General features: G+C 41.2%; 1 protein-coding gene across 3 annotated transcripts in view; it reads right to left on the bottom strand.

Annotated features, from left to right (window-relative positions):
* Window positions 1-27,270, bottom strand: part of LOC124595689 (citramalyl-CoA lyase, mitochondrial-like) — a 193,063-nt gene that overhangs the window by 108,995 nt on the left and 56,798 nt on the right. For all 3 annotated transcript variants that reach the window (XM_047134566.1, XM_047134557.1, XM_047134550.1), the window contains exon 3: window positions 21,840-21,974. In XM_047134566.1, coding sequence (XP_046990522.1) covers window positions 21,840-21,974 — 135 coding nt within the window. The remainder of the gene's footprint in view (window positions 1-21,839; window positions 21,975-27,270) is intronic.

Below are 27,270 nucleotides of genomic sequence, written 5' to 3'. Positions count from 1 at the left end.
CTGGCTTGTGAAACCATGTTTCCCTCCCTTGAGACCAAGTCACAGTCTGCACTCTGCTTATTAATGTACCAACCATGCCACCACTTGCTTATTAATGTACCAACCATGCCTCCACTTATGATGGACACTTCACAGTATGGGTTGGTGATGGTACTGGCTCATATATATCCCAGTGGCTCAGATTGGCCTATTGCTTATGCCTCAGAAACACTAACTTCTTATCAAACTAGGAACTCTCAGATAGAAATGGAAACTTTGGCCATTGTATATGCTGTGGAGAATTTCCATGTTTTCTCTATGGTACCAAATTCCACCTGATCACCGACTATAAACCATTGGTTTTTTTATTTGGCCCTTCTGCATCATTAGCTGATAAAACACCACATCACATTCAACACTGGCTCTTTTTCTTTAGCATTCCAACCATGAGATTCATTTCCAACCTATGAATCAACATGCAAATGCTGTTGCCTCGTCATCCCTGTTGACCAGTCTGGACCCAGGATTTGATCAGGACAAATTGCTTTGTTTCCACATTGATGTCACCACACAGCAGACAGTTGATGGTTTGCCTGTAAGTAGAACATGCATCATGCATACTGTAGCTTCAGATCCTTTTTTCTGGAAGGTCATAACATTTGTGAAACATGGTTGACCGGATTCACTACCTTGTTGTGCGTCTGACCCCCTCCATAATTATTTCATCTTTCAACATCAGTTCTCTGTTGGGATGCTGTTCTGCTTTTAGAAATGGATCATGCAGCCCCTCGATTAGTGATCCTCTCAGTGGTTCTCCATTTATTACATGCATATCATTTGGGTCTACCACACACACACACACACACACACACACACACACACACACACACACACACACACACAAAAGTACTAACCCGTCGACAAATGTTTTGGCCTCGTTTGGACGATGACAATACCCCCCTGATTGGCTCTTGTTCACAGTGTGTCATGCATCAAGCAGCTCCCCAGGCATCGTCATCTTCTTAGCTAATGCTGTCACATGGATGGGACTATATGTATGTGGATTTCGCTGCCCTCTTTCTCATTGCTTATTGGCTGTTCGCCATTTGCCATTGACACATATTCTCATTTTCTGTACGTTGTTCATTGTGTTTCCATATCTGCAACTGCCACCCTCACAGCCTTATCCAATTTTTTTTTTTCACGCAAAGGCTTGCCCACGATGTTAGTATCTGATAATGATCCACAATTTTCATCACAAGAGTTTGTGGCATTTTGTGATATCCGTGGTATCTGGTACATCCTCGCATCACTGTTCCATCAACAATCCAATGGAAATGTGAAATACCTAGTGTGAACATTCAGACGAAAAAGTATGTTGCCACCTCTTCATCTGATGGTGCCTTAGATCTGTTTCTCTCCTCGTACCATTTCACACCGTTCAGCAAGAAGAGCTCAGTGGAGCTACTCCACAGGCACCAGGCAAGCACACAGCTACACCTCCTGTGTCCTCCACCTGGACATCAGCCCATGCAGCCACTGCACCTCTTCTGACCAGATGTGACTGTCTGGGTGCAAGGTTTTTGAAATCACCCTTAATGATTTACAGCTGTCATTGCCACATGCTGGGGGCAATCTTTGCAACATCTGTACGGAGGACAATCTCTGCTTGAGGCACCATTATCAGCTTCGCCTTTGTGTGGACAGCCAGGTGCTCCCTGTTGTCACACCACCACCTTCAAGCCCATCCACATCAGATGTCACATAACCTACTACCACCAGTTCTCCATTTCTGTGTGGGCAAGGGCATCAGTCCTCAGTGACTGAACCAGCAGTTCCTTTATTGCTTCCATCACCATCATCAGGGATCTGCCATCCACTCCTGAGCAACCACTGATACCAGGATCATCAGCACCACAAGAACTGTCACCAGAGCCAATGCCTGAGGTTGACATAGAAACAGCCCTGGCATCACCAGTGTAGCCACATGGTTTGACACAGGAATGTGAGTGCAAAATGCGTCCACACCCAAAGCATTTCAGACACTATGCTCCTATTGCAGTATGCCACCTCAGGAACCCACGATATCCCTAAGAGAGGAGGAATGCAGTGACACGTGCGCATAATTTCAAAAGGCTGCATGTGCAGCAGGGCTACATCATCTGTAGAGGGCACCTCAGACTTGTGCGCATGAGTGTGAGATCACTGTCAGAGCCCACCATGGGCCCCAGTCTATTTAAAGCTAGCCAAGCTACACTCAGCCTCAGTTCACTATGTGTGTTGTTACAGCTCTTTGTGTATGTAACTGGCTTCTGCTGAATGTTACTTAAATACTGTGTTCAAGTTGCTAATGCTTCCATGGAATAAAGTTGTGTTCAGTCTACTAATCATGTTGTACTTATACCTAGTAACAACAATAGTAAAGGAAAAATCCTTCATGGAATACAAACAATACAATGGAATAAGTGAAGAATACAATGGAATAAGTGAAGGTGTACTGTGTACTTCAGACATTGAGTTTATTTTCCTATTGACTACCCAGCACCTCAACAACATAATGAGTGGTTACCTTCAGGCCTGCCATTAACTGAAAAATTGAAAAATAATCAGTAAACTTAATTTATATGACGGCTTGCTGAAAAGTAATGGCTCTGAATTTTTTATTGTGTTCTCATGTCCTGCATATTACTTGGTCGACTTTTCTGCTTTGTTGACTCAAGCTGCAACTATCTGCCACTAGGGAGTAACAAATTATTGTGTGTAATGTGATGGTGCGTAATGTAACTATATCAGTGCATGAAAAACTGAAAGCACAAATTCAAAGAGTTTGACTACATATGGAGCAACCTCTCCTTCAGCATGACAATGCCAGACCCCACGAGCATTGTGAAATCTGCAATAACGTGATGCCTTTGGTTTGCTGTCATCAGTCATCCACCATACAGTCCTGACCTTTCCCATCCAATTTTCATTTACTTCTAAAATGTAAAGAACACCTAGAAGGACTTCACTTTGATGGTGATGAAGTGGTACAATGCAGGCAGAGGTGAGGTTGTGGCTCCATGAACAAAGTCAAACATTTTACACTAACAGTATCAATAAACTGTTCTCTCACTAGGAGACTTGTGTTTGTCACCAGGGTCACTATGTTAAGAAATAAACATGTAGACATGAAGAATAAAAATGCAGAAAATTAATGCAGTTTGTTTTATTTCACACAAAAAAATTGGAAGCATTATTTTTCAGCACACCCTCACAATTGTAGATTATATTCTGAGAAGATTATTAACACAACTGATTATAATGAGCAGTTCACTTATGTCAAGGATTTAGTCCTCCTACCACAAAAAGTTGATTACTCTAAAAGATGAGTAAACAGCCAAGTGCATCAACAGAACTACGAGGTGGAATCCAAAATTTTTGGGACTGGTGCTGCCATCTGGAAAGTAGGAGTAGTAGACCTTTGCACCAGTAGGTGGCGAGAGCTGCATATCTGATGAATCAGTGTGCAGAGTGGCATTCACTGGGAGGATGTGTTGTATGTCCACAGTGATTTCCATAACACTTTGTGTTTGGTGTGTGGCGAGTTTACGATGGATCCGCGAATATAACAGTGCATGTGTATCAAATTCTGTGCGAGTCTCAGGAAAAGTGCTACGGAGACCCTTGTAATGATTCAATAAGTGTTTGGGGGAGAGAGCATAAGCCGTACACATGTGTTTGAGTGGCATGCTCAGTTCAGGGATGACTGTATAAACGTCGAAGATGATACACACACTGGAAGGCCCATTAGCCACACAACGCCACATATTGTTGCCAAACTTCAACAATTGGTTTGTGCGGATTGACATCGAGCCATTCAAGACTTTGCAGATGAAGTGGGTACTGGTTATGGGACATGTCAACGAATGTTGACTGGTGAACTGGGCATTGTGTCGCCGCAAAATTTGTGCCAAGAATCTTGACTGCCAGTCAGAAGGCACAGTGTGAAGTCTGTACGGTCCTTCGTCAGATCGCATCTGATGATGCAACCTTCTTATCACGGGTTATCACCGGCGACGAGGGCTGGATTTACGGTTATGATCCAGAGACAAAGCAACAATCGTCCCAGTAGAAGAGCCCGGGCTCTCTAAGACCCAAAAAAGCGAGACAGGTGAAGAGCAAAGTGAAGAGCATGATCATCATTTTCTTTGATACCAAGGGAATTGTGCACAAAGAATTCGTGCCACCCAACCAAACAGTGAATTTCATGTACTACTGTGATGTTTTGCAATGGCTCCATGAAAATGTGTGGCGATGACGGCCCAACCCTTGGCGTTAAGGGAATAGGCTGCTGCATCATGACAACGTGCCCTGGCACACATCCTTGCTTACCACGACCTTTTTGGCAAAAAAAATGTGGCGGCTGTACCCCACCCACCGTACTCACCAGATTTGGCACCTTGCGACTTTGTATTATTCGCAAAACTGTAACTCAAGTTGAAAGGCCATCGGTTTGACACTCTAGAGAGGATTCAAGAAGCATTGCTGGCGGTGATAAACACCCTCAAAGAACAGGACTTCCAGAAAACGTTTGGCCAGTGGCAGAAGTGCTGGGACCGGTGTGTACATGTGGATGGGAACTACTTTGAGGGTGATGGTGACCATTAGTCCAAAGGTAATGTTTTCAATAGATGGCAGCACCAGTCCCAAAAATTTTGGATAGCACCTCGTACTTGTTTCACATAAAACACATAGCTCAACAATTTTCAGAAGCATTCAGTGCAACCACAGAACTAGCTAGGCTTTCTTTAGCTTAAGTTTTTCCAGAAGTCGAAGCCACCAGATAACTATATACAGAGTTGCAACAATCAGTGGAAAAAGCAAGAAAGGCAGTTTTGGCAACACAAAATGTACCAGTCACAGTACATTTGAACTTTTCCATCAGAAAATTCTACAGATACGCTATATATAACAGATCTTTTTTTTTTTTAAGTTACAGAAATTATCCACTTAGAAAGGCAGTATGACATTACTACAGGCATAACATAAGAGAAGTGAGAACAGTTACACACACAACAAATGAAATACATTCACAGGCCATAAGTACTGTGCTGGTCACCTCACTGAGTACTGTAATTCAGTAATAGACTTATAAACATACAAAACAGTAAGACAAGATAGTGTTTCTGACTGTATACAGGGAAAAAAATGTTTTAATCTTCAATAAGCATATAAATATAACTGTGAAGTAACTGCATGTGGGTACTTTGATACTGATTTCATCTTAGACAGTTGTGATCAAAGGCAGAATTGCTGATGTAGAGCTGGTTTGATCACCACAGTAGCATTCCCAGCAAGAAAAGGACATAATATGGCAACAGTAATTGATAACACAGGCCAACGATGGAAAAACTTTTTTTGCTGAAAATACCCTATTCTTATGTTTTTAGAGTGAGGAAATCCAAATATGATACTTAAAAAACTGTATCATCCACCATTTCTTCACGTTTTACAGTTAAATTTATTAAATTAAGTGATGTTTTACAGAATTTAACAGCTTTTATACAGGTAAAATAATTTAAAAAGGAGGTTAATGAATGTAGATGACATTGGTAGCACTGCTGAAAAACATTTGCTGGCAGAAAAAGGTCAATTCTATTTTTGTGTTAACAGATGGTGTTTTGTTTACTGTCAACCTAAACTCACTTTCCCGTTTCCTGTACATGTGCTCAGTACAATATCTAATCGTGGTTGTAAAAACTCTGCTGACAGTTTTTGTTATATTTTTGGTGAATTTGTGATTAAAAAAACACCAAAGAAACATTACAGACTTTGTGAAAAAGGTTTACCTATCATACTTTGGATCTGACCTAGGTGATCAAGATAAATCTTGGGCACCGCATAAGGTGTGTTTTGCGTGTGTTGAAGATTTGAGAAAATGATCCAAAAAGGGAAAAAAGCCTTTAGATTTGCTGTTCCTATGGTATGGAGGGTGCCAAGAAATCATTGCGATGATTGCTACTTTTGCAGTGTTGATATTACTGGTCATAATTCAGAAAACAAGAAGGTAATAAGCTACCCTAACGTTCCATCCGCCATCCGACCAGTAGGGTATGGTGTAGATTTGCCAGTTTCTGAACCACCAGATGATTTAAATTGTATTCCAACAGAAGTATTTTCTGATGTACAATCTGATTCAGATGATGATGATGTCCATTGTAAAACAAAAAGTCTAGAGCCCAAATTGTTTACTCAGACCGAGATTAATAATTAGGTTAGGGATCTGGGCAATGAAAGAAAAAGCTGAATTGCTTGGCTCTAGATTAGAAGAAAAGATATTGTTGGCAGCTGGAACCAGCATGTACATGTATAGAAAGAGAGAGCAGCAATTTTCCAAGTTTTTTTCAACAAGAAGGTGATTTAGTGTACTGCTCAGACATTCCCGGTCTGATGAATGAGTTTGGTATTGAATACAAAAAGGAAGACTGGAGGCTGTTTATTGATTCATCCAAAACTAGTTTAAAGGCTGTTTTATTACACAATGGTAACATTTATGCATCTATACCTGTTGGACATTCTATACTTATGAAAGAAAGCTATGAAACCTAGAAACAGTGCTAAATAAAATAGGCTATTCTGCTCGTGGTTGGCTGATATGTGGCGATCTAAAAGTAATATGCATGCTCCTTGGTCAGCAAGGTGACTTTACCAAATTTTCACGTTTCTTGTCTGAATGGGACAGTAAGGCTAGGGATCAACACTGGCGCAGAAAGAACTGGCCTGTGAGGGAGTCTTTAAGACCTGGTGAGAAGAACATTCTACGCAAAAACCTTCTAGATCCAAAAAACATACTCCTACCACCTACACATATAAAGTTAGGCCTAATGAAACAGTTTGTAAAGGCTTTGCCTAAAGATGGATCATGTTTTAAGTATCTCTGCCAAAAGTTTCCACACCTTCAGAAGCTAAACTAAAAGAAGGTGTCTTTGTCATACCTGACATTAGAAAATTGATGTTGGATGTTAACTTTGAATCCACAATGACCTTAAATGAGAAAGAAGATTTATCATACAAGCAAGTTGTTACAAAGTTCTTAGGACACAAAAAAGACCCAGAGTATGTTTCTATAATATCTACAATGTTAAAGAAGTTCAAAACTTTAGGATGTTTAACAAGCCTGAAAGTTCACTTATTGAATAATCACCTTGATTACTTCCCGGGCAGTATGAGAGATGTTAGTGAGGAGCAAGGAGATCATTTTCACCAGGACACTAAAGTGATGGAAAAATGCTACCAGGGCCACTGGAACACCATCATGATGGGGGACTACTGTTGGTCACTTCACCGAGAAGTTCAGCAAGCAACTCATCGTAGAAAAAGCTACAAAAGAAGCTTCAAAGAAACAAGAGAAAGAAAATACAAACTAATTCCAGCTGACAAGTGAAACCTCTATTAACACATATCATTGTTTTGCATAGCTTACTGTAAATACAAACCATGCTTATGTTGTAAAAAAGCGTTTCATTAATTTTCCCATTTACCATATAGCAGGGGATTTTTATACTATATAATAAAAAGCATTTTGCTCAAAAACTATGGGTGATACAAAAAAACTAAGGCTAGATTTGGATTCAGCTCATAAAAATCTATAAAGATCAGTTATCAAAGTAAAAAAAGTTTTTCCGAAAATAATTTCGTTGTCCTATGTAATTCATTTCTACATCTCTGTCTCTCTTGTAAGGAACAAATGTGACCCCCATAATAAACTGTATATTTGATCACAATGGTCAAATGGCAGAAATAATGTATTCCCATTACTCATTTTTAACTAAGAGGGGAAACATTTGATTCATGTGATTCAGTTCCCACACTATCAGACAGAACTTACAAGGTAAACAATGGCTAGAGGTTGTCCTAAGATGTATAGCAGGTCAAAATGTGGGACATAACATCGGATGGAGAGTTATTGATAAACATAAGTGTAATTTTGGGCATGCTACAGAGAAGTGTGCTACAACCCTTTGTTGTTTGTTTTGTACAATGACCAACATAATAAAAGGAACATTTCTTTGAAACCCCTTAATAGTCTTCCATTGCTGTGTATAAGTTCGAAATTAGGCTTGAAGGTGCCTATAATCTTTCTCTGTCACAGTACAAAAGCGTAGCACACTGTGACATCACTTTCAGGCTCGATGATGCTACAAATAGCAAGTTGTAGACACAGGGTGGGGAGAAAAGGTCAGAGCTTAGAAATTCATGTGTGTGTAAGATGTGTTAATGATGTCACATTGGGTACCAAATTTCATCACAATTCTGCCCAATGCCACTGCTGATGTGTCACATGATTAGACTATTGTCACACCACCTCTCACCCACATTTCACCCCTCCTTTTCATCACTCTCAAATGGAGATCAGAACAGCAATATACCCAGCATTGAACTCATGCAGTTTTCTTATGGGTGGCTAAGGAAAACATTTCAGATATACTGCTGCTCAAAATCAACATGAAAAGGCCTCAAGGTGGGGAGGGGGGGGGGGGGGGGCACAAAGAGTGTCAGTGACACTGCCCATTTCCTTAGGGTGTTGATTCAAGTACATTTTGTGGTTGAAAATGCCTGTTCTCAGTGAGATGTACAACAGGATGACTTTCAACACTGCAGTCATCCATCAATTTTTCATCCCTCTGGAATGCAGTGCAATTTCAGTTTTTGCTCTTGTGTTCAGGTTGGAACCACTAGAGACCATTCAAAACCATTCAACAAAATTTGAATGTCAGCCCTCCTGTGGTGTGATGACAGAGGAGTGTGACATTGACACACATGTGAATACAATGGCAAATGATCCCTGTAAGACCTCAAGTTCTGCAGTACCCTAGGTTGCACCCGCCCGTATACACTGAGAATTTTAAAAGTATGACTTTACAGAGAGAATCAGCAAAGTAGCCCTAGGTCCCTGCAGGCAGGCAGCAGGCAACCACTTGACACCTTGATGATGCCAGTTGCCTGCGTGCAGGCACCTGAGGTTGCTGCTGTAAAGGCACACTTTTAAAACTCTCACTAAATGTGGGTGGGTGCCACTGAGCATATTGCTGAACTGGGAGGTCTTAGAGAGACCCTTTGAAGTTGTATTCATGAATGTGTCAACGTTGCACCCCTCCATGATCATCCTACAGAAGGGTGCACAACAGGCGGGCGAAAAATCATAAGCACTCTTTGCTGCTTTGGATCACACTCAGATTTTGTTGAATGGTCCCTAATGATTTGAACCTGCACTCAAGAACAAAAATTGTGGTTGTGCTGCACTCCAAAGGGGTGTGATCATATTAAATGGGGATGCAGCCCCATAATGTCCTTAGAGAGGGGTTGGAACATACAGGGATGTCATCAGTCAAATATTGTGCATCCCACTGAGGACTGTCATTTTGACCACAAAAAGAGCATGAATCAATGCTCCAAGGAAAGGGGTGATTGCATTGACAGCCTTTATTACACACCCTGAGGCCTTTTCATGTTGATTCTGAGCAACAGTACGTCTGAAACCTTTTCCTCAGCCACCCATAAGAAACTACATGATTTCAATGCTGGGTGTCACTGTTCTGACCTCCAGAAGGGGTGAAATATTGTGTCGCAACATTCCAATTTTGTGGCACATACACAATGGTGTTGGGCAGAATTGTGGTGAAACTTTGTGCCAATGTTACATCATCACCCTACCTTACATGTCACACAAACGTCTGAGCTCTGGCCTTTCTTTATGTTGCAATGGGAGAGAATTATGGGATTTCAAAGAGGTGGTCCTCTAATTGTGTTGTGCACATTAATGTGATAACCAGTCAAAAGCCTGAATAACCAGTTTTTGCTGCTCAGGACCACTGTGAAATGTGAAGAAAAAGAGTTAAGGAGGTTCTGGAATGTGCTGTCAAGGGTATGGAGCCATTCCGACTACAGTGTCATGGCCAGCTGTACTAGGTTTCTCGGATGAGTATTCACAGTGCATACAGTATAGTCAAGGTGGTCCCACAGATTCTTGGTTGAGTTTAAATCCAGGGGATTTGGTGGCCAGGGCATTGCAGTAAACTCATTTGGTGCTTTTTGAACCACACACATACAGTGGTAGCTGTATGACATATTGTATTGTGCCTGCTGGTTGTAATACCACAACCCCTTTTGGGATCCTGTACCCTATCCCAATCTCATCCCCATTCTCCCAAAGAGGACATATATGTAATATTAGTAATTTACACCAATATAAACTGCTGCTTTGACTGTCTTTTCCGGTTATCTGGATTTTAATACACCAAAGATTTTTCATGCAGCAAGTTAGTAATTTACACTAATTTAATCGATTGTTTTGACATTGTTTATGTTGGGCCTCACCAGTATATAGAATGAAGGAAACATGTTGGATTAAAAACTAATGTACCACCACAATTTGCACACAATACAAACTACAGGCACATGGTAAGAATAAAATTGCTATTATAGTCATGCAGTAACTAATGATTAAAGTTCCAATATTTCTAGTCATTGAGAGAGAGCTATTTTTATTCTTTGTTAAATGAGAAATTATTTGTATCCCCAATAGAAATACGACATGATGATTTTTCAATCAGGATCAACCATGGTCATGTGCTAATTGCTGTTATTTAATAGAACTGTAATTACAACCATACAGAAAACGTAAAATTTTACCCATACAAAATTTAATTAATTGAATCTAGGTCTTTCATTCAATAAAACTAATCAATCTGTTCACCTGTAAATGATAGGATGATTCTCATCTACATCTACAACTATATGATTACTCTGCAATTCACATTTACGTGCTTGGCAGAGGGTTCATCAAACAACAATCATACTATCTCTCTACCATTCCACTCCCGAACAACGCGCGGGAACCTTTCTGTTCGAGCTCTGATTACTCTTATTTTATTTTGATGATCATTCCTACCTATGTAGTTGGGCTCAACAAAATATTTTCGCATTCGGAAGAGAAAGTTGGTGATTGAAATTTCGTAAGTAGATGTCGCCACAATGAAAAACGTCTTTGCTTTAATGACTTCCATCCCAACTCGCGTATCATATCTGCCACACTCTCTCCCCTATTATGTGATAATACAAAACGAGCTGCCCTTTTTTGCACCCTTTCGATGTCCTCCGTCAATCCCACCTGGTAAGGATCCCACACCACGTGGCAATATTCTAACAGAGGACGAACGAGTGTAGTGTAAGCTGTCTCTTTAGTGGACTTGTTGCATCTTCTAAGTGTCCTGCCAATAAAAGACAACCTTTGGCTCGCCTTCCCCACAATATTATCTATGCGGTCTTTCCAACTGAAGTTGTTCGTAATTTTAACACCTAGGTACTTAGTCGAATTGACAGCATTGAGAATTGTACTATTTATCGAGTAATCGAATTCCAACGGATTTCTTTTGGAACTCACGTGGATCACCTCACACTTTTCGTTATTTAGCGTTAACTGCCACCTGCCACACCATACAGCAATCTTTTCTAAATCGCTTTGCAACTGATACTGGTCTTCGGATGACCTTACTAGACGGTAAATTACAGCATCATCTGCGAACAACCTAAGAGAACTGCTCAGATTGTCACCCAGGTCATTTATACAGACCAGGAACAGCAGAGGTCCCAGGATGCTTCCATGGGGAACACCTGATATCTCTTCAGTTTTACTCGATGATTTGCCGTCTATTACTACGAACTGCGAGCTTCCTGACAGGAAATCACGAATCCAGTCGCACAACTGAGACGATACCCAGCTTGATTAGAAGTCGCTTGTAAGGAATGGTGTCAAAAGCTTTCCGGAAATCTAGAAATACGGAATCAACTTGAGATCCCCTGTCGATAGCAGCCATTACCTCGTGCGAATAAAGAGCTAGCTGTGTTGCACAAGAACGATGTTTTCTGAAACCATGCTGATTACGTATCAATAGATCATGCCCTTCGAGGTGATTCATAATGTTTGAATACAGATATGCTCTAAAAACCTACTGCAAACCAACGTCAATGATATAGGTCTGTAGTTCGATGGATTACTCCTACTACCCTTCTTAAACACTGTTGCGACCTGCGCAATTTTCCAATCTGTAGGTACAGATCTATCGGTGAGCGAGCGGTTGTATATGATTGCTAAGTAGGGAGCTATTGTATCAGCGTAATCTGAAAGGAACCTAATCGGTATACAATCTGGACCTGAAGACTTGCCCTTATCAAGCGATTTGAGTTGCTTCGCAACCCCTAAGGTGTCTACTTCTAAGAAACTCATGCTAGCAGCCGTTCGTGTTTCAAATTTTGGAATATTCCATTTGTCTTCCCTGGTGAAGGAATTTTGGAAAACTGTGTTCAATAACTCCGCTTTAGCGGCACAGTCGTCGGTAACAGTACCATCGGCACTGCGCAGCGAAGGTATTGACTGCATCTTGCCACTTGTGTACTTTACATAGGACCAGAATTTCTTCGGATTTTCTACCAAATTTCGAGACAATGTTTCGTTGTGGAACCTATTAAAGGCATCTCACATTGAAGTCCGTGCCAAATTTTGCGCATCTGTAAATTTTAGCCAATCTTCGGGATTTCGCGTTCTTCTGAACTTTGCATGCTTTTTCCGTTGCCTCTGCAACAGCATTCGGACCTGTTTTGTGTACCATGGGGGATCAGTTCCATCTCTTACCAATTTATGAAGTATGAATCTCTCAATTGCCGTTGCTACTATATCTTTGAATTTGAGCCACATCTCATCTACATTTGCATAGTCAGTTCGGAAGGAATGAAGATTGTCTCTTAGGAAGGCTTCTAGTGACACTTTATCCACTTTTTTAAATAAAATTATTTTGCGTTTGTTTCTGGTCTGGTGGATTTGGAAGAAACGGTATTGAGCCTACCTACAACGACCTTGTGATCACTAATCCCTGTATTAGTCATGATGCTCTCTATTAGCTCTGGATTGTTTGTGGCTAAGAGGTCAAGTGTGTTTTCGCAACCATTTACAATTCGCGTGGGTTCATGGACTAACTGCTCAAAATAATTTTCGGAGAAAGCATTTAGGACAATCTCGGAAGATGTTTTCTGCCTACCACCGGTTTTGAACAAGTATTTTTGCCAACATATCGAGGGAAGGTTGAAGTCCCCACCAACTATAACCGTATGATTGGGGTATTTATTTCTTACGAGACTCAAATTTTCTCTGAACTGTTCAGCAACTATATCATCGGAGTCTGGTGGTCGGTAGAAGGAGCCAATTATTAACTTAGTTCGGCTGTTAAGCATAACCTCCACCCATACCAATTCGCACAGAGTATCTACTTCGACTTAATAAAATAATATATGCAAATAAAATAATATATGCAAATTAACGAAACACATATATGAAGCTGGTATCTGCACAGATATCATTGGTGATCTTGCAGCTCTAGAAGAATAAAATAATAATGAAATTTAGACCTTTAGCTGCTTACAGGTGTTGATAAATATAAATGGGGACAGTTGAAAAATGTGTGCCCCAACCAGGACTCAAACCCGGGACCTCCTGCTTACATGACAGATACTCTATCTGACTGAGCCACTGAGGACACAAATGATAGTGCGACTGCAGGGACTTATCTTTGGCGTGCTCCCTGTGAGATCCACATTTTCCAACTTTCTGTCCACACACTACATTTGTAGTGCCCCTGGCCACAATACTCATTACTCGCGGCAGGCAATCTACCAATTCCCATAAGAGTTTATGCACCCGCGCTGAAGAAGATTATGTATATGAATTTCATTCTTTGAGAGCTGCAAGATCACCAATGGTATCTGCACTTTCGGACATGTTCAAAAGAACAGATACCACCTTCATATACATAAGGCTTACTGGCCAATGATCTTCATTGTGAATGCACTCATATTGCCTAAACTCTTGCACGAATCGGTAGATTGACTGCCACGAATAATGAGTGTTGTAGCAGGGGCACTACAAATGTAGTGTGTGGACGGAAAGTTGGAAAGTGTGTGTCTCACAGGGAGCATGCCAGAGATAAGTCCCTGCAGTCACACTATAGTTTGTGTCCTCAGTGGCTCAGTCGGATAGTGCATCTGCCATGCAAGCAGGAGGTCCCGGGTATGAGTCGTGGTCGGGGCACACATTTTTCAACTGTCCCCATTGATATTTATCAACGCCTGTAAGCAGCTAAAGGTCTAGATTTCATTATAATTTCAATGAAATACATTGTCACACTGATAAAACATGCACCAAGAAGCAGCACACCATATTACACAAAATACGTATTACTTAATTGGTGGAGAATATCCAAAAGACATGGTCTATTAATCATTATTTTTCTTGTGTCAAGAAATGATATACATCCCAACCGTCACCCACAAAAACATTTTCGCCGTGTTATATTACGTAGTAGATGCCATGATGCTGAGAAAAAATAAACTGCATGTAGGGGTGGACATGGCCTCAAGCATAGACACATACTTGTGTTGATCAATTATTGCTTCCAGACTAATGAGATCTTGCAGGGAATGATACAAAAATATTCCCCAGACCATAACACTCCCTCCTTTGGCCTGCACCCTTCCAACAACTAATGCAAAATGTTAAAACGAGATTCATCTGCAAAACTCATCTGTCGCTGCTCAATGGACATCCAGTTATGGTACTGGAAAGCAGATTCCACAATCAAACAACAGTCAGTATGTGTGCATGAACCAGGTGCCTGCTGCAGAGGCCCATACTCAGCAAAATTCACTGAACAGTAGTTAGGAAAGACTCTGTTGGTAGCCTCTTAATTTGTCTGTTCCATCAGTTGCTCGACTTTTGCATGTCTATTCACCCATACACATCTCTGCAACCATCATTCATTGCTTACAAAAATCTTGTGCAAATCCTCCTAGAATACTGATCAAACAGATAAGACCCACACCAAACAGCATTAACAGGGTTAATAAATGTATTCAAAGAAGGGCAGTACAAATTGTCGAAGGTTTGTTTGGCTCATGGAAATATTGATAAAGCTGTACTGGCAGATGTTTGAAGACAGATATCAAATGTCTTGCAAAATGCTACTTACAAACTTTCAAGAACCAATATTAAGTCTGGAATCTAAAAGTGTACTTTAACTTCCTAAATATTACTCTTGTGTCAACTGTGAAGACTTGATTAGACTAACTGCAGTACATACAGAGATATTTAAGCAGCATTGTTTTGACGCTCCCTGTGCTAATGCAATTGGAAGGAACCCTAAAATGTATTACAGCAGTTTGCAAGGTGCAGGTGTATATAACAAGAAGACAGTCATAACGAATTTTTGTACTTACCAAAATTAGAATTTGTACAAATGTGCTGTTTCAATTAAAAATGAGCCAGTGCTAAGTCATACATAAACAAAATTTCTATATGTAGGGCTGAAAGAGGGCTAAAAATGGTTTAAATCCATTAAGTAAGTCAATGTTGAGCTAAATAAAAGTTGTTATATCTTAAGAGGTCCGAGACTCGCATCACTATGGAAAGAATTACAAGTGACTATCATGTCTACATTCAGTCCCAACAAAATTATGGCGTGATATTCTGGTAAGCTCACCAGTATTACCCAGTACTATTAGAATGCAGGAGGAGGACAATAAACAACAAATCGATGTAAAATAAGGGACTCATGCAAACCTGCTTTCAAAGTATTTAACACACTTTCTCTGGCATGTTTTATATATATAGACACACACACACTCCTGGAAATGGAAAAAAGAACACATTGACACCGGTGTGTCAGACCCACCATACTTGCTCCGGACACTGCGAGAGGGCTGTACAAGCAATGATCACACGCACGGCACAGCGGACACACCAGGAACCGCGGTGTTGGCCGTCGAATGGCGCTAGCTGCGCAGCATTTGTGCACCGCCGCCGTCAGTGTCAGCCAGTTTGCCGTGGCATACGGAGCTCCATCGCAGTCTTTAACACTGGTAGCATGCCGCGACAGCGTGGACGTGAACCGTATGTGCAGTTGACGGACTTTGAGCGAGGGCGTATAGTGGGCATGCGGGAGGCCGGGTGGACGTACCGCCGAACTGCTCAACACGTGGGGCGTGAGGTCTCCACAGTACATCGATGTTGTCGCCAGTGGTCGGCGGAAGGTGCACGTGCCCGTCGACCTGGGACCGGACCGCAGCGACGCACGGATGCACGCCAAGACCGTAGGATCCTACGCAATGCCGTAGGGGACCGCACCGCCACTTCCCAGCACTGTTGCTCCTGGGGTATCGGCGAGGACCATTCGCAACCGTCTCCATGAAGCTGGGCTACGGTCCCACACACCGTTAGGCCGTCTTCCGCTCACGCCCCAACATCGTGCAGCCCGCCTCCAGTGGTGTCGCGACAGGCGTGAATGGAGGGACGAATGGAGACGTGTCGTCTTCAGCGATGAGAGTCGCTTCTGCCTTGGTGCCAATGATGGTCGTATGCGTGTTTGGCGCCGTGCAGGTGAGCGCCACAATCAGGACTGCATACGACCGAGGCACACAGGGCCAACACCCGGCATCATGGCGTGGGGAGCGATCTCCTACACTGGCCGTACACCACTGGTGATCATCGAGGGGACACTGAATAGTGCACGGTACATCCAAACCGTCATCGAACCCATCGTTCTACCATTCCTAGACCGGCAAGGGAACTTGCTGTTCCAACAGGACAATGCACGTCCGCATGTATCCCGTGCCACCCAACGTGCTCTAGAAGGTGTAAGTCAACTACCCCGGCCAGCAAGATCTCCGGATCTGTCCCCCATTGAGCATGTTTGGGACTGGATGAAGCGTCGTCTCACGCGGTCTGCACGTCCAGCATGAACGCTGGTCCAACTGAGGCGCCAGGTGGAAATGGCATGGCAAGCCGTACCACAGGACTACATCCAGCATCTCTAGGATCGTCTCCATGGGAGAATAGCAGCCTGCATTGCTGCGAAAGGTGGATATATCCTGTACTAGTGCCGACATTGTGCATGCTCTGTTGCCTGTGTCTATGTGCCTGTGGTTCTGTCAGTGTGATCATGTGATGTATCTGACCCCAGGAATGTGTCAATAAAGTTTCCCCTTCCTGGGACAATGAATTCACGGTGTTCTTATTTCAATTTCCAGGAGTGTGTGTGTGTGTGTGTGTGTGTGTGTGTGTGTGTGTGTGTGTATATATATATATATTAGAGAAAAACTCCTATTATTTAAAGTAAATTTAACTAACCATGATGAAAAACTTCAATGAAACTGTAATGTTCACAATTAAAATAGCAGAACAAACAAAAAAGATTAAAAGCTTTCATTCAGCTCGCATCGACATAATGTTGTGCCAGAACGGCATGTGCCACATGGGTCTGAAGCCTTTTAACAAAGTCTGTGATAACATTGTAACCATTAAGGATATAAAGCTCTCTAAAAAAATCCTTATATTTATGATGCTACCATTTCTTCTCAGTTAGCAAATATATGGTCTAATAAAGTACTACTTCATGCTTAAATTCCTATTCCTTTCAATGTACAAATGAGTGCTGCAATAGAATTTAACAGATGTTTAATACATGTAGCAATTTCAGTAATTATTCAACCTTATGCTAATGATTCTTTACAATTTCAATGCCTTTGACACATCCAATATCCGTAGCTCTCACTGGTATTATGGATAAAAAAAAGACTGATAAATAAGTAAATTAATTAAACTGTGTGCTGTTTTTTTGAGTCATCTAAAGACTATCTCAAGATCACATATTATTTGTTGTTGCTGTATCTATGTTATACACTGGTGCCCAAAATTAAAGGAACAAACAGAAATTCTGAAAAGTTGCATTATATTTTGCCATGGAACATTGTAAACAGGTAATAGTAAAGTAGAAACAATGTAAAGAATACACAACATAAATAATTGCCAAATGCATAACGGATTTGCACACACATTCCAACAACTGGTTAATTGCTCAGTTTGGGGTGTGGCCACCTCTGACAGAAAAACAGGCCCGACAATGACAGGGCATGAAACTTCCTGGCAGATTAAAACTGTGCACTGGACCAAGACTTGAACTCAGGACCTTTGCCTTTCGCGGGCAAGTGCTCTACCATCTGAGCTACCCAAGCACGACTCACTCCTCGTCCTCACAGCTTTACTTCCGCCAGTACCTCGTCTCCTACTTTCTAAACTTCACAGAAGCTCTCCTGCGAACCTTGCAGAACTAGCACTCCTAGAAGAAAGGATATTGCAGAGACATGGCTTAGCACTCCGCTGCAGAGTGAAAACCTCAATCTGGAAACATCCCCCAGGCTGTGGCTAAGCCATGTATCCACAATATCCTTTCTTCCAGGAGTGCTAGTTCTCCAAGGTTCACAGGAGAGCTTCTGTGAAGTTTAGAAAGTGGGAGACGAGGGACTGGTGGAAGTAAAGCTGTGAGGACGGGGCATGAGTCGTGCTTGGGTAGCTCGGATGGTAGAGCACTTGCCCGCAAAAGGCAAAGGTCCCGAGTTCGAGTCTCAGTCCGGCACACAGTTTTAATCTCCCAGGAAGTTTCAAACCAGCGCACACTCCGCTGCAGAGTGAAAATCTCGTTCTGGAATGACAGGGCATGCTGTGAATGATGCCATCAGTCTCTAGTTGAGGCAATAATGCCCATTCTTTCTGCAGAGCAGCTCGCAAGTCTTGATGAGTGGTTAGCAGATTCTGACATGGTGCAACCTGTCTCCCAAGTGCATCCCATACAAGCTCTATGAGATTAAAATTGAGAGAGCGAACAGGCCACGCCATGCATGCAACATTTTCCATTTCCAAGAAAACATCAGCTACCTGTTCTCTATGGAGTTGAGCACTATTGTCCATCAATACGAAGTCTGGGTCCACACCATCTCGCAACAACTGCACATGTGGTCCCCAAGATCTCGTCACGATACCTGACAGCAGTTAAACCTTTCTGATTCACCCATACAATTTCATGAAGAGGTATTCGAGTGGTCCAGATAATCCCTGCCCAAACCATTATGGATCCTCCTCAATATGAGTCTCTTTCCACAATGCCTGAGTCCCAAAATCATGTTCCACATTTCTTCCAGATGCAGATGCTTGGAGAATCACTCTCCAGACCAAATCAGGACTCATCTGTGAAAAGAACATTGGCCCACAGTTCGACATCCAGGAGGTATGTTGATGACTCCACTCTAGATATTCCCTTCTGTATAGAGCAGGTCTCTGACAATAAAGGCCACTCTGCCAAAGCCTTCTGTTATCATTTGTCTCAATACAACATGTCCAATAGATGTTGTGAAGTCAGATGTCAGTTCTCATGGGGTACTAAGGCAGTACCATCATGCCCTTCCAGCCAAATAAAGCTCCTCTCTTTCTGATATTACACATGGTCGGCCCTGCCCTGGTCTTCGGGATACTGTTTCAGTCTCTATAAACTGTCGCCACATTCAAGAAAAAACAAAATTCACATTAAGCCATCAGGGCACAGCAGTTTGCTTCCATTCTTCTTATGGTCCTCCACCACAGAGAGTCTGGCAGCATCATCTTTATGCCCCCCCCCCCCCCCCCCCCGTGACTTTATACACAGTGATTGTGGATGTGGGACTACCCAGCGCACATTACCCCATTTGATAGGTGCTCTGATGTCATTTCTGGTATGGTTGTCCATTGACCGGAATGCCACCTTCTGTGCAGAACACAATTGTACAGACGTCTGTTGACAGTTTGTGTGATTATGCCATAATTTAGACATAAGACAGGGAAATAGCGATTTGTTGTTTTAATTTTGGACACAAGTGTACTTTTGTAATACCACAAGACACATTGATCGATCACTCAATATAATTATGCATACAGCCAGTGACGTCACTAGGTGCACCTTGGTAGTATACATGTGCTAGTAGCAATCATGTGGCATAAAATCTGCAACAGATTTAAGGGCTGACATGGACCACCATGGCCTCACTTGTCATCTAGACAATGTTCACAGCCATCTCTCCAGTATATCTATTAACAATGACCTTGTGCTACATGGTTTCTTCATGTACTGTGATTTGGACTTTGTTGCTACTTACCTACAATGTTCGGATAGCCCTTGGCATTGCCTGTCTACCTAATATAGTACTGTTTCTTCACACCAATGAACTGACTATCATGCTTTGGAACTGATGGCATATGGGTGCACCACAAACATTGTTAGTATTTGAGTGCTTCCCAGCTGAACCCATAAACAGTATTCTCCTGCAGTAATGTACAAGTCATTCAACAAAACTTCCAGCGTGCTGGGTCGATCAAGAAGAATCCACCATCGGAAGTCTTTTGTGTTGTCTATTTCCAGAACAGTCAGGAACTGTGCCTTAGTGGAGATGCTGAGTCACAAACAAGCACAACACGAAGACTGTTCAGCAGTCCTTTTGTTGTTCCTGTCTGCGGCTCAGCATCTCAACTATATGGTGAGTAGCAATCTATCCTTTTCATATTACTATGATTATTCCACCCTGCATTTTCCATTGTTTGTTTCTGTAATTTAGTTGTACATATTTTGGGATTAATAAAATCTGTGTTGTTGTAGAAGCAGACTTACAACAATCTTCATGCAGTTTCTTGCAGCTGAATGTACAAAATGAGAGCTCCAGCACAGACTCAAATGAGAGTCTTGCTTACAACAAAAAGTGATGAAGTCATGAAATAAAATATAAACATCTCTCACAATTGGGGCTTAGGCCTATTCTGACTGGCCAGTTGCTGCCCACAAGGCAGTGTGAGGAGCAGTCTAAGATCATGATACACATGGTCAGCATGTCACCAGTCTCTCTAGCCATTATTGCTGGTAGATGAACCCTGGTGATGCTACGGATTCCTATTCAAGAAACTCTTCATTTGGCCTCACAAGGCTGAGTGGACCTTGTTCCAGACCTGCCAACTTCAGAAAAAAATCTGAAGAGGTACCAGCAACCAAACACAGATTCTGCACTGAAGGCAGCGACAGTAACCATCCTGGAGACTGCCTATTGAAGTCAAAACAAATATAACTGCCATTCAACTGTAAGAAACTGCATGAAGATTGTTGCATAGTGCATTTGGATTTTTCCATCAGAAAATAAGATGCTTGTGAAATAAGGAAAACAAAATTCTCAAACCTCTGCACAAAACTGAAAAGCCATGAGACTTCAGTCTATTGGTAATTTGTCTTCTGTAGCCCACTGAATGTGCAGTGGCTGAGCATAGTGTATTTCCACTGGCCATTCTATGGATTATGGGAAATTGACCACAGCCTCATCCTATTATGATTCAGTGGTCAAGGAAAGTGTGAAAATACAAGAAAAAGACAACCTGCTCAACTGAGACATGGGTTTCAGCACAATAAATCACAGAATCCAATCATTTCATGTCTGCACTCTCAGAGGATTGACTGTTCTGAGTCTTTGGCACCTGGCATTCCACATAATTCATTAGTACTGTTAGTTTGCTGACTTTGTGCCTGCTATGTCTTATTCTTAGATTATAAATGCTTTATTTATGGCTGACACTTTTGCACCAACTGTCTTATCTTTTGATGCAAGTGTAATTACTCCATAGCATATCATTGCATCAGGTGGCTTCAATTCATTCACTGGCTCACACTGAAAATGGCTCTACAACTATAAGCCAAAATACTGGAAGAAGATATATTGTTGTCCCAGATGCAGACCCAAAATGTGATGCAGCATTTTATTCCCTGGGAAAACTTCAAGTAACACTTATCTTATGGTTAATATTTCTGGGTATTAAAATCCATGTGCCAATATGTACTTTTGATTCAAACTCAGTTAAAGAGAATATATTAACTCAGTCTGTAAAATAAAGAGTTCTATAAAACAAAAAAACTTACAATTGCTTACATTACCTTTCTATTAGATGCAACTCCATCCTCACAATCCAATGCTATGCAGTCCACTTTTAGGGAAAGTGCTTTTCTAATTTTCCGTTCATCATCTCCTGGTACATACAGAATAGCTCTTCGTGGAGTGTAGAATCGTTTCTGCATGAAAATTTTCTGCATTAATGTGGGCATAAATTATGCCAAACACATATGTTTCTAAATTATACTTAGAGTAAAATTATGAGATGATGATGATGATAAAGTCAGTGTTTACAATGGTAATGACATTGCTGATGCAAAAAGAGAGCAAAAGATAACCAGTATTTTCTTGAAAAAATTTTATAGTTAACAGTAAAAATGGTTCTCAGGTGAACTATGATATTTCAAATAAGGTATTCAATGCACAACAATTTTTGTGGAAACATTTGAAATATGTCTGAAATCAAAATTAGAGCTCTACACTGTAGAACAAAACTATCTGATAGACAATGAGAGATGAAAGATGGGCAGATGGTAATATAAATACAGGGAACCTCGCATAGCGAGCATAATACATTCCAGAATCTTAGTTGCAATGTGAAATGCTCATAATGTGAAACACTTGTTAAGCGAAACAATTTATCCCATATAAATTAATGTAAAATATAATAATCTGTTCCATACATAAATTTATAATTCACAATACATAACTAATTCTTTTTTATTAGGAAGCTATTTATAGTCATTTGTTTCTGCTGACACTTCAGCAATTGGAAAAAATGTGACAGAGCATTACTGTCAAAAAAACTTGCAAAGCACGTAGCCGCTGCTTTATCGGGATGATGATTTTCAGTCTATGATGCAACAGATGCCCATGCTTTCACCATTTCTCTTATTGTGGCAGAAGATTGCTGCTTTGGTGCTGCTGCTACCACCACCACCACCACCACCACCACCACCACCACCTCCTCCTCCTCCTCCTCCTCTGAAGAACTCCTCTCCACAACTTCCTGTTGTGAAACACACTGCAACTCAATAAGCTCTTTGGTGGTCATTCCTTGGCCAAAGATACAATCTTGTTGACTACTGACTCAAATGCCTCAGTGTTACATTCGACAACACGCTGTGGCCAAAGCTTTTTCCAAGCAGAAGTGAGAGTTCTCCCGGTAACACCTTCCTGCATCTTTTCAATCATCTTGATACAGGCAACAATGTTGAACTGATATTTCCAAATCTCTCTGAGTGAGATCAGTAGATTCAGTAACTCGAAGCAATGCTTGAAGAGTGCTTGTGTAGAGCTTCTTGAAGTTAGAAATAATCTGCTGGTCCACAGGCTGGAGTAACGGAGTGGTGTTGGGAGGCAGAAATTGGATCTTGATGAATTTAAATTCTTCAAGGACATGGTGTTGTAGGCCTGGAGAATGGGTAGGAGCATTGTCCATAACAAGCAAGAAATGGAATGGCCAATTCATCTCAAGCAAATATTTTTTCACCAAAGGACCAAACACTTCATTGATCCAGTCACAGTAAAGGTCATTTGTCACATAAGCCTTGTTGTTGGACCTCCACATCACATCTAACCCGCTCTTCTGGACTTTACACTTCTTGTAGGCTTGTCGAGTTTCTGAATGGTAAACAAGCAGTGGTTTAATTTCCAAATCGCAGCTTGCATTGACTCAGTATAACAGGATGAGACAGTCTTTCAAGGCTTGTGACCAGGCAATGCATTCTCCTCTGCTCTTATAAAGGTATGCTTTGGCATCTTTATCCAGAATAGATCCCTCTTGTTACAATTAAAAACATGTTGTTGTAGGTAACCCTCAGAATCTACAAGCATCTCGAAGTTGCTGATGAAGTTGTCTGCTGCATTTGTGTGGGATCTGGCTGCTTCACCGTGCCTCACTGTGGATGTCGGTTCTTCTCTTAAACTTCTTGAACCATCCATGGCTTCACTTAAACACTTCTTCAGCAGCTGATGACCCCGACACCTTCTAAACAATTCTCGCAAAAAACATTCTTGCCTTCTCACAAATGATGTTCTTGTTAATAGTGTCACCTTGCAATTGCTTTTCAGTTATGCATATAAGGAGCAACCTTTCAACTTCAAAACCATTGTTTAGATATTCTTGTCACTCCCTTTGAGGCATCTATCTACTTAATCTTGGCCTTGTTCTTGAGGACAGTGCATGTAGTTGATGTAGACCGATTGTACGTGTGTGCCAAATCACCAACGATCATCCCACATTCGTCTTTTTCAATGGTTTTACATTTCATTTCTAAAGTCATTTTCTTTCTCTTATGGCTGCCTTCTTGAGCCATTATCTCCGAGACATTTCTACAAAGGTCATTAAAATTTGCACGCAAAAGAACACTGTGTAAATACAAGTTTAGAAAAGTGTCTGATCACAAGATGGTAACAGAAAGAGCACTAAACCCAGACTGCAATACATACTAAAGACATTGTTCATACGCTGCTGCTGACAATGAAAGGTGTTCATACTGTTGAACATTCCCCCACTGCATGCGAATGGCTGGTGACATCACACTAAATTGTCATCACTCGTTACGCAAAACATCACTTATTAAGTGAGTCATTTTTTTTTACAATTTGTTTTGTTATTGTGTGAACTGCATGTTGTGGGAAATGCTTGTTACGCTAGGTTCCACTGTATGTTCATGAGTAAGAAAATTCCTCCTTGTGTTCTGGCATTTGATTGGTATTTAAAATTTTGATGAAATTTCCATTTTTCTAAAATATAATAGCCAGTTTCATATTAAGACTATAAACATTAGCAATCATCAACATTACAATAGGTCTGCCACTACATCATGTTACTATGCACCATCACACACTGCTGGAATGGTTCTGTGTAACAGACCGAGCATTTTCCTTCCTTATCCTTGTTTAACAATTCAAACTTGTACTCCATACTCAATCTCTAATGACCTCATTATTCAGAGGACATCTAATATTCCTTACTTCCTTCAATTGCGGGGTGGCAGGTTATTGTAAGATGTCTATTCAACCTCAAACTTGTTAGAAATTAATTACCATCTCAAGAGGATAAGAATATTTCAGTAGGACAAGGATAAGAGTTGAAACTGGCCATGCTTCATTTTAAAGGAACTATCCCACAAATCGTCTATTCTCACAGAACTGAGAGATGAAGATTTATATCCTCAGCCTCTAAAGTGTGAATGGAGTCTCACACATCAGCATCACCTAATTATGGAAAGGCCCATAACATAGTTTTGAAACTAGCTTCAATATGATGTTGCACTTTTTCATTTATTTTCAAAGGTGAAAGTTAAACAGCTGTCAAAAAACCTCCTGCGACTAACCAGGATCAAAGTCTAAGTCTGTGGGTTATTGATGCTGAAATAACTGAACTACAATGCATAGCTCCTGCCACTATCATGTCTGCACTATACGGTGCAATGTAGTGTGTGACTGAGCATACCTTCTGCATCATTACCACTGTGTGGCCAGCTTATCTCATTTCCCAGACACCCGCATACAAGAACAATTGCAAGAATTCCTTTGTGTAAACCCAAATTCCTCCAATTTTACTGTAATGGTCATTATGTGAAACATCTGTGGGAAGAAGTAATACATTTCTCTACTGGTTTTGGTGCATCTGCATTCAGTATTTTAAGGGAGAGGTTTGACATTCTGCACAATCTCTTTCCTACATCATACTATGCTTGAATTTGTTGAGCATGTCTGTGATGCCCGTATACTGACTAAGCAAACTTCTGACAAATTACACAGCAATTCTCAAAATTTTCTCTTCATTTTCCAGCAAAGAACCATGACAGAAAAACAACACTGGTACTCAGAACTGTTGCATAAAAGTTTTGAATGAAACCTCATTTGTGAATGAACTGCACTCCCTTCATACTTCCTTTCCACCTCTGTTTATCCCAGGTAACCATAGATATTAGACAGCTGTGACTGACTCCAACCACAGATTGGCAATAGTGAAATCAATCATCACATAATTTGTAAGACATACGTCTTTACATTGTTAAAATATTTGTAGTAGAAGGAGAATACCTATTAAGCAGCTACCAAAAGAATGACAAATAGATCAGAGTTAACTGAGAGGTGAAGCCTTTCAGTCATAAGCCTCAACCCAATAAGAATTCAGATAGGCTACCTGAAGGCATGGACACTGTCATCATCCACATGACACATCTGTCCTGAATAAATCCTAAGAAGAAGTAAATTAATGTTATGCAGGATGGATTTGGAAACACCCTCAAAAACCACCTTGTCTCTTGACCAAGAAACAGGCCTAACTACTACGTCACCAAAATGGCTCAGACACTTCCTACACTTTGCTTGCTGCCACATGTTCATCTATTATGTGCAGTGGAATTACAGAGACTGTTGTTCATATGACTTGACTCCTGCTAAACTGTGATAACTTGATAGTCTTACGAAAACTGTGTACTTTCTTCCAGAACTTTGAGATAATTAACATATTGTTTATAATGAGATTACTTGCCTCACTCATCTAGCTCATCAATCGTGTGTGTGTGTCCATTGTGTAACTAGACTGTAATAAAATGAATCACTATTTAACAAACAGAAAATTCAGAACTTTCCAAAAGTTCTGTGTCAGAATCAATGTGGAAACAGGCATATGAAAGAATAGGTGCCTTTTATGCTGAAACTACACTTGTGAGCTTGTATGCAATTAGTCATCTTTCACCAGTGTGGTCCAATTCAAATAGGACATGAAAAACCTATTCCCTTAACACTCAATATTCTCTCCAACTTTAGTCTATAAATCATCTTCTACTAATCATCTTCTACTCTAAGAGTATAACTTCTTTCAATTGTGCCATGAAATGAGATCAACAGTGCCTACAATCATTCTGTAATCCACCAAGTGACCCTTGACTAAACAAACAACCACTGTTAATATCCCCTGTAGACCACATGCTGTTCTTAATCTTACAAAATGATCCAACAGCTCTTATCATTGTGGGCAATTTTTATACAAGCAGTAAATCCTCAGTTCTTTAAAGAAGCAGACTCCCATGTATACAACAACCTCATATGTCTGATTACTTTATGAATGAGTTAATGTGTTAAATACTGCCTTTGACCTTGCAATCAAGGAAAAGTCAGTAATAGGGAGTGGCTAATGTTTGGAGTTGCAGCCATCCAGGAACATCTAGTCAGGCATTGAAATCAGCTCCAGCCACAACAAGCTTTACTGTCCTCCTTCGCCTCAGCTGTCAACTGGGTGAGATCTACACAGCCACACTCAGGACATGACTGCCCAAATGCCTACCTGCTTTCGCTACAGCCTCCACCCTTGTATTAGGCATCAACAGGATGTCAACTGTGCTGGCATATGCTGGCGCCAGCACACAGTGTGGCAAAGTGGTTACGACATGATTGATAGAGGCCAACAACAGATTCACAGGAAATGCGCTGCCAATGCCCTCTTGGCCAGAAGTA

Source organism: Schistocerca americana, chromosome 1 (assembly GCF_021461395.2).
Source record: "Schistocerca americana isolate TAMUIC-IGC-003095 chromosome 1, iqSchAmer2.1, whole genome shotgun sequence".
Taxonomy (NCBI): domain Eukaryota; kingdom Metazoa; phylum Arthropoda; class Insecta; order Orthoptera; family Acrididae; genus Schistocerca; species Schistocerca americana.
Note: the sequence above shows the minus strand (reverse complement) of the source record. Positions and strands in the feature narration are given on the sequence as shown.